Consider the following 9271-nt stretch of genomic DNA (forward strand, 5'->3'; position numbering starts at 1 on the left):
TCCTTCAAAAAAACAAAAAGAAACAACACACCTCGCATCCAAACAGAGTTGGTAAAGACAACCTCTCTTGAACAACATGCAAATAAAAATCACTGATTAGTTGTCAAGGCCTTGCATACATAAATTGGTAGCTTTCCCTGTCAAATCCAAAATAGCCATCACTTTAAAGAAGTTCCAAAAGCAAGCCATCAAATTAATAAGTTTTACCTTGCGGTCCATCTTGCGTATTGGCAAGGATCAGTATGCTCATAATGCACATAAGCTTGATTTTGCAGATGGTTCTCCATAAAAGTTAAGTGCAAATGACCTAGGTGAAGACGGTTAAAAGCATTTATGGAAATCGTACTTTGAGACTTTGAGATAGCTGACAGAGGAACTTCTATAAACTAATGACTATTCCATCATTTCTAGTAGTCATCCAAGTGCTCTGGCTAAGAATTCCTAGCAAAGAGTTCAATCGATAGCTTGGCAAAACCCAAGCTTTGAGTAAAGTTCTAAGCTTGCCTTACTAATGACCAACAGCTTTTGAGTCAGGCCGATGAAACACTTCACTTTTAAGCTTCAAGAGAATGCGCTTGCATTTGCTTCTGATTGCTCGAGTTGGAAGACCTAGAAGGAGCTCGGTTATACCATAAATAAAGAAGAATCGACCTGTGTCGATAGAAGGTAGCTTAATGCCCGCTATTTTAAGACATGATGCCACTAGTAAGAGATGCTGAAATTTATCCCAACCCATTCTCATCAACAAAATAAGCCATGCATCTCCATTGAAGGGTTTGTTTACCTTCGTCCACACCAAAGTGAAAGTTCAGTGGCCTGGCTCCTTTCTATGACTTGTACTTTCTGTGTTTTTTCTTTTGGGTGAAATTCTTTTCTGTGCTTTTCATGAGAAGAGATGCATAGAATCTGAATCCAGTCCGATTGAGTTTTATGTGTGTATCCGAAAACCCTTTTCGCTCCGCTTAGCCCTATCCCCCCTAGGGGTATTTTATTGAGAGGTTTTATAGGAACTGGACGATCCTATTTGGTCAAATACCTAGTGACAAACTCCTATGTGTTGGAAATTGTGCCCTAGGGGCCAATCATTATGTTTTGAACATTGTTAATTTATGAGTTTATTAATTACGTTATCATATTATTTGCATGTTTACTGTGATAACTATCCTTGGATAACTCATGGTTTATCCTAAATGTCCCTGGTCGGTCATCTATGTGGGAGCAAAGATGAAATAAGACCAGTATGACTTTAAAGATATATGGAGATATAAATTAAAGTCATAGGCACATGTAAGAGTACAAGGTGTTGGACCGACCCGCTATGAGAGAGCTGCATGGGTTAAGTCATAAGCTTCTCTCATATACAAACCACGTCACTATGCCCTTTGACCTGAGATCATCATGGATTCCTACATGAGAAACGCTTAGCTTTGACCTAGTCAAAAGTCACTTTTGACCGAGTGATCATAAAGACTGTGTTCAGGTTTAGTGGTTTTTCATGCGGAGGAATGTGAATGGTCAAGATGGAATTTGTCCCTCACATTCGTAGAGAGACATTACTGGGCCCCTCGATGAGTGAGTCTGAGAAATGTATGGCCATACTATAATGGAAAGGTAGTTCCGTTTCTATACTCAGACTACTCAGGGATCGAGAAAGTAACGGTCATGGATAGGAGGATGACGTTCTCCATGCCTCATCCATGACCAAAATGTCGTGAGACAAAAGGGACGTGATATGGTTGTATGAAAGGTTGCATCGTTCAATGATCCTCATATGATTTGGGTAGTCATGATGTCTTGCTAGAGACCGCTTACGACTTGTGGGTCATTATAGTTAATGGCCCACTGCCAACTTCATATGGGCCTACAGGGTCGCACACAAAATAGCCCGACACGAGTTATGATGTCCAGATTCATTGAATCTGAGATATGTCCAGATTCAATGAATAAATAGGGTGGACGTGTATATATATATATAAATTCGTATATATATATATATATATAAGAGATATTAATTTATAAGGATAAATTAAATATATAAATTCCGTCATCTCTTTATTAAATAAATAAGTGAATTAAATCTGTGAGACGGATTTAATTTAAACTATATTTATTTAATTGTTCTCTTATCTGATTAGGCAATATTTGATATTGTATTAATTTCAGAATTAATTTAGAGTTAATTTCGAAATTAAATATTATTAATTAAACCTATATAGCATCCTATATATTTGATATGAGGAGCTAGGGTTTAAGCAAGAGAGAGCCAACACCTAAGAGACGGCCAAGGAAAGGAGAGAGGACGGATTCCTAAAACCCTAGACGGACATAGGCGCTAGCACGTCGTTCGAGGCTGAGGGCTACTCGTGTGGATACCGGTAGAGGAAGCCGACCGGAGTTGTCAACTTCGAACGACACAGGAGGCGAGCAGAAGCATCCTGAACGGCCGAATCATCAAGTCACCAGGGAATCGAACGCCTAAAGGTAATGCTTCTTACTACCTGACTTAAACGCGATCGGTAGATCCAAAAGGGATTGAAAGTTTTAAAATTTTTCCGCTGCGCGTCGTCTTTCAATTCCCTTCACTATGTTCCTTTCATTACAATATTTCTGAACAAGTTCCTGGATAACAAGCCTAAGGGTTTACCCAATTCTTAATATAAAAATGGAAAAATGACACTGAGATCCATAACACAAAATACTGTAAAAAAGTCTCAGAAAACTTAATAATATATGCAATCTGATAAAGTGTGAAAAAACCTCCCTACCCTAGTAAGACGCACCTAAAGCTATTTAAAGTGCCCTATTTCAGTCCGAAAATCAAAATATTTGATATAATGAGAGATTACCGACACTAACTTGAGATCAGAGCAATCAAATAATGACATGTGTGATTGACAATAAGTCCTTGTAACAACACCCTCTTCTTGATTAATCCCTATTATCAATAAACTGAGAAGAAGAAAAATAAATGAATCAGAACAAACACTCAGAGGACAATACTTGCGAGGAAATGAAAAATAATGATAAGAGGATGGGAAAGATAGCAGTAGTAACGATTCAGGACCCGTGCGATGCACATCGTGACACTACTGCAAACCATCTCAAAATACTCCTTGAAACCGCATAGTATTGTAAATGATAACATTGAGGACCCATCCGCCATTATGATAGCCTCAATGATTTTCCATTGGCAAGGGAAAACAAAAGGAAGAATCAATTTACTTCCACTTTGAAATGAAACATCCTTCTTTTCAAAACATTTTCCCTCCTTTTTTGCTTGAAGAATCAGAATGAGAGCAAAAGTGCATCTCTATAATTGTATCTCCTACTGCACAAAGTACACGACATTGACTCTCTAAGTCGATGGTGTAAACCCTGAACAATCGCAAACTTGTTGATTTGAAAGAGCTAGTGATCCCTGTTAAGGGTCAGGTGGAGAATGAGAATAAATAAAAGCAAAATAAAATTGCATAGTAAATGTTTACCGGGATTTTGGACCGACAAGAGATTCCCCTTTTATGCACAAGCCAAATCTTCTTTACCCAAATCAGTGGAATGGAGATTTATGTGCTGTCATCACTGAGTAGGAGGGAGAGAATCGAGAGCCTAAAAGCAACTATCTCGAGTGGTTTCCATCCGGTGGAAAGATTGAGTAACTGATAAAAAACTCTGAACTCCCATCCACCGATAGAGGCCAAGTAGGAACTAAATATGACCATGAAGGCATGAACGATTAGCGGGAAAAACTAAAAACCTTTTGTAATTAAAAAAAAACAGTAGCCCGCACTGGAAAGCCAATGTGTCAAAAAAAAATTGAATGGCTGGGTTTCTTAGTGTAATAAGCTTTTTGATTCTAGAGCAGCTGGTGATATGTTTAATGGGCACAATAGCTTATTTCGTGCTTGTTAGGACAAAGACTTAGGGGGTGTTTGGCTTTTTTTCCAAACCATGGTTTAGGAAAAAATTTACCAAACACCCTTTTATTTTAAAAAAAACCATGGTTTCTGGCAAAACCTTGCTTTTGGCCAAGAAAACCTTGGTTTAGGAACAAGCACGCGGGGGTTAGCTTCTGAGGGAGAAAAATTGGTCGTTGGCTTCTTTATTACCCTTGTCAGTGGCTCTAACGGTGCATAAGCAGCAATTCTATTTTCCCATCCATTCTACCCGTTTCGTGTCTTCTCTCCCATTCATCACCATCACCCTCATAGCCACTTGAAGATCCGTTCAGCTCACTTGAAGATATCGAGCTGCTCTGTTTCTCATTGGAGAAGAATCCAAGGAAAAAAGCCACCCATTCTGCCACTTGAAGATCTGGTCCTGTGTCGTCGGTGAGATCGTTGAGATCTTCCCATCGGTGAGATCGTTCATCACTCAGGAATATCAGTGTCGGTGACGTGTTTCTCAACTTGCCAGGACAACACCGCGCATTGGGTTTGGTCGATCGGAGCCATCTAGTTCTGACCTCTTCGCTATTCAGTCCGTCTCAGGTCGCCTTGCTCGATTCCGTCTCTCATATCCAGAACTCCGGTAAGCTGTTTCCTCTCATTTGCGAACATCTGGTTATGCATTCTCTTCACTGATGCAAACGTCTGGATCTTTGGTGCTTTCAAATTTCCTCTCTGGTTGATTTTTCCCCCCACACAGCGGTGGTTTCACTAATAACTTTGGATATGTTCGCTTCAACTGGTTTCATTTTGTTTTCCTCCCACTTTAAGCTGTTAATTTCGTCTCACCGTTTGGTTTGGGTTCATGGTAATGTGTTGAGCAAATGAGAATGACAAACAGTCGATCATTCTGTGTGTTGTGTGTGGCTGGATGTCGGTTTTGTTCTGAAATTCTAGTTGTGGCTGGATCTTGGTTTTGTGTGTGTGTGTCTTTTTTCCTATATTCATATGTTGTGCTTTGGAGACAGAACAATCGATCATTCTGTGTGTGTATACGATTGGATTATGGGTGCTTATGCTGAATTGCTTTTATTTCTCTAATCAAAATCCCATGAATGAGTTAACCAATTTCTATGTTCCAAATTTTGATCAGTTAACCAATTTTTCTGTTGCAAAATTTTGCTCAGTTAAGCAATCTGGGTCAAATATAAGTTCCCATAGTTCGGCCATTGTTTGGAATGAACAGTAGGAATATAAAATTAGGCGATCCTATAGGCCTAACAAAAGTAAATTGTAAAACCCTTTACCTCAAAACATTATAAACTCGTCATAAAATCACTACTATGGTAGAAAAGGAAAGCTGTTACAACAAACTACCATAGTAGAAAGAAATTTGCATAATTTTTGAAATTAACATTTAAACTCGGTTCAAACTCAAACTTTGTTGCATGCAACTAAAATCGTTCATTTACATCCACTGGGCCTCTGAGCCTCCGGCCCGGGTAACAAAAGACATCACATCAGCCCATCCAAATAGTTTCCAACAAAATAAATCAGAGTTTCATAAGACACTAGAAATGGTCTCGGGCCAACCAAAATAAGGAGATAACATTCCCTCCAGTTTACAATAAGGCTGGGTAATCAAAATATTTCAAAAGGGATCCTACATTTGGCAATATACAAGGGCTAGAGGCCTAAAGCTAACCAAGCTCAAGCCTCTGCGTCTCTTCCCGATGACACATGTCCAGAACCTTCACCTGAAAACATTGTAAACTACGGGGTGAGACAAACGTCCCAGTAACCAACCTTCTAATTCAAGGTACAACTAATTAGGTGCTCGTAAGGTGTCAAGTCGGGCAGTTCACAAGTAATATGATAAATGATAGCCACAACAAATCATGCAAGTGCAATAGTGCAATCCCATCAACCATATCCCTCACTTTGGGGGATTTTCAAGAGCCGAACCCGGCCTATCCCTCACTATGGGGGACGTAAAGAGCCAACCATTATGCATTAATGGAGGCCTTACCATGTGGTAGTAACAATCAAAACTCTCACCAATTCCCAATTCATGCATCATGTTCAAACCGTAATCAAAGAGTAAATAATCATTTCACAATTAACTTTTTTCAGTGGCCTATCTTTCACAAGTTCCAGATTCAATCAATATCAATTTAAACCCCACAAGACGGTTTTTCTTTTCAATATACAACATACACTTTGAACACAGTTGTTACTCAAAGCACAAAACATAAATCCACTCACAATACCACAAAAGCATGTACAAAGGATTGGAAAGTTGTTACCTCTCGCCTGGGCAAGGAATAACAAACCAACAACACGGCCCCGTGCACCAACAAGGCTCACAACTGGTCTACACAAGCACACAACCATCATGTATTAGCTTTCAACTAATAATGTGGCAAAACAATACTTGGGGACACAAAATTCCTAACTTCAACCACAACTCTACCAAACTAAAAAGGGTATAACCATCCAGGCAACACTCCAAGGTCATAAAAATCCATTAAAACCTTAATTCCTTTCCAAACATCAATTAAAACTTATAACCTCAAGGACCCACTATAGGAATTCAACACCCAAACATCTCATTTGAACAATAGAAGTCTTAACAACATTCTAAACCGATTAAACATCCAATGTAACCCTTCTTAACATAACCCAAATCACAAAACTCAAAATCAACCTCCACATTATCATCCTCAATCACAAACCTCCCATTTCCATAAACCCTAATTTCAAAAACTTAAAGTTCTTCAAATCCAAGAAAACTACACCGATTAAATACTTAGACTAACCTAAAGTAATCAATTAAACTCAAAACAATTGGTCAAAAACCTCAATTCCATAACAACATAGAAAACTCTAGGGTTTCACCATAAATCCTCAGAAATTCCAAGAAAGAAAGTAGAGTAGAGGTTAAAATCACTTACTTGAGGTAATGGATCCTTAGAAATGCCCCCTCCAAGCCAAAAGTTCGAAACCCTAGCAGAGCCTCTCTCTCTTCCTTCAGATTTTCTAATTTTCGCACATCTGACCCCTCCAGCGACTATATAGGTTCGACCCCTTTCGCCGCGGCGAACTAATCCCGAAAGGGATTACTCGCCTGAAAACCTGACTTCGCCGTGGCGAAAGCTTCCTGAGAGGAAACTCTCGCTCGCCCAGAAAATTTTCGCCACAGCATGCCCTAACTTCGCCACGGCGAGACCTTCCCGAGAGGAAAACCTCGTTTACCTGAACAACTTCACCGCGGTGTCACTCTGATTTCGCCACAGCCAAACCTTCCTGAAAAGACACTCCCCCCTGGAACTCCCGGTTCGCCGTGGCGAACATACCCTGAGGGGGTTTGTTCACCTATTCCCCCAACATACCTCAATTCCAACTTGAACACCAAGATCAACACAAAATCACTAATCTATCCTCAAAATCAACCAAAAAGAGGCTACTAAAACCCGATAAAACTCAGGATGTTACATAAATCGGATTACCTTTTCCAAAGACCTCAATTCTCAATCTGTTTGCCTTTTTGGCTGCTTCAATCCCAATTATTAACAGTATCATACTGAAACACATCCCATATACTGGTTATATGCTCATGTCGCCCCCATAGATTCTGCATTATTTATTGGTTATAAATGAACCTTCTTTAGTTCCCTTTTCAATGCCTTTGTAACAAAAATTTTTAATTACCTTCCATATTTTTCTTGCTTTTAAGGGATCCGTAGTATATCTATAATGCCATTTATAGATTTCTAAGTTATCTAAATTTTGGAGAATTTGGCGGCTAACAAAATTGCCAAGTGCTTAACCCCACAACAGTGTAATTAGTGCTTGAACTCAAATTTTGGTCAGTTAACCGAAAAGAATTCCCTGAAATGATGGGGGAAAAAGTCATCATTAATTTTGGGATATCAATTATTAATAAAACCTCATTTTGCTAGAAAAAAGAACATGTGGCTATACTTGTTAAATACTATACCTGTAATATCATATCTCTAAACTGAATGGCATGCTTTTTCAGTTGAACTTGTCATGACTCATGACTAAAGTGTTGTAATTGGTCTATAGCATAATGAGTAAAAAAAATGGAAAATCTTTGTGGGATATAAGAACCACAAAGGTCTTTATTGACCTGTGCATTGAAGAAGTTGACAAAGGGGGAAGAAAAGGAACTAGCTTAAAAAAGCCTGCTTGGGCAAATATTGGGGCCCAGCTTCACTGCAAATACTGGGAGAGTGTATACTAGAATTCAATTGAAGAACAAATTTGTTGCCCTATGAAAGGAGTGGCAATTATGGGATAGGTTGCTTCGTGAGACAGGTTTGGGATGGGATGCCGAAAGAAATACTGTTAATGGCCCTGATGATTGGTGGGAGAAGAAAATAGTGGTAATCATTTAACTTTATTTGAGCTTGCATTTTCTCCAATGTTAATGTTTTATGCATAATGTATAATATTTTTGGTGTTGAATGCACAGGAAGTTCCAGGCTACGAGAAATTTAGAGAAAGAGGGCTTCAATTTCGGGCTAAATTGACTCAACTCTTTGGTTCTGTAGCTGCAACTAGCCCACAGTCGTGGGCACCTTCTTCCATGACGCTTCCAAGCGAAGGAGTTCCTAAAGATGATATGGAAGAAGGGTCTGGAGATAGTGATGAAATATTGGGGGCACCAACTGGCATAAGTGGGGAGTTTAATTCGGTCACATTCAATGACACTAGTGGAGGAAGTGGAGGCAATACTGGGATGAGACGGGAAAATATTCGTGGGGGTAGAAGCACAAGTGGCAGTCAACCTAGTAGCTTATTAGGGGTTAAAAAAAAGGGTGAATCCATGAAGAAGAAATCCATTGCCACTATAAAAATGGAAGATGTATTAAGCAAGATAGCTCAAGCAAATGAAAATGATTCTCAGCATGAACATAAAGAGATTTCAGAAGCACGTGCTAGGAAGCTAGAAGAAGAAGTGCGTGCTTATGAGACGTCAATTGCGGGAGTCATGGAGCACCTTAACCAAGTTGATGAAGTTGTTAGTGATCCTAATCTGTTTAGCCGATGCACAACACTCCTCATGGACAAGCCAGCTGCAAGGGAGATGTATGTGGCTCTGAAGAACAAGAGGGAAAGACTCCTGATCTTCTTGAAGCACGCAACTAAGGATTGAGACTTCATTTGTGTTGCTTATCATAGTATTTGACTACTTTTTGTGTTATTTAGGAGATGACTGTGATAATTTGCATATATTTTTGGGAATGATGTAACCAGCACTATTGTATTATGTGACTACTAAACTTCTTTAGGAATTAAACAATTTATTTCCTTGTTAAATGTTTTGTAATTTCATATGAGGATTTCTGAATTTTATGTCT

The 9271-nt window shown here is 39.1% G+C and overlaps 1 protein-coding gene across 1 annotated transcript; it reads left to right on the forward strand.

Annotated features, from left to right (window-relative positions):
• Positions 1–8496: 8496 nt before the first annotated feature.
• LOC114749407 (uncharacterized) lies at positions 8497–9066 on the forward strand. Its single transcript, XM_028937910.1, has one exon. It carries the CDS (start codon positions 8497–8499, stop codon positions 9064–9066), a length of 570 nt encoding a protein of 189 aa, XP_028793743.1.
• Positions 9067–9271: the final 205 nt, after the last annotated feature.

The sequence above is a fragment of the Neltuma alba genome, unplaced genomic scaffold (assembly GCF_004799145.2).
Source record: "Neltuma alba isolate B1F8T4 unplaced genomic scaffold, ASM479914v2 tig00006032_pilon, whole genome shotgun sequence".
Taxonomy (NCBI): Eukaryota; Viridiplantae; Streptophyta; class Magnoliopsida; order Fabales; family Fabaceae; genus Neltuma; species Neltuma alba.

Bases quoted from the DNA above. Each gene is read 5' to 3' on its own strand.
- LOC114749407 (XM_028937910.1), top strand. From the start codon at position 8,497: ATGACGCTTCCAAGCGAAGGAGTTCCTAAAGATGATATGGAAGAAGGG.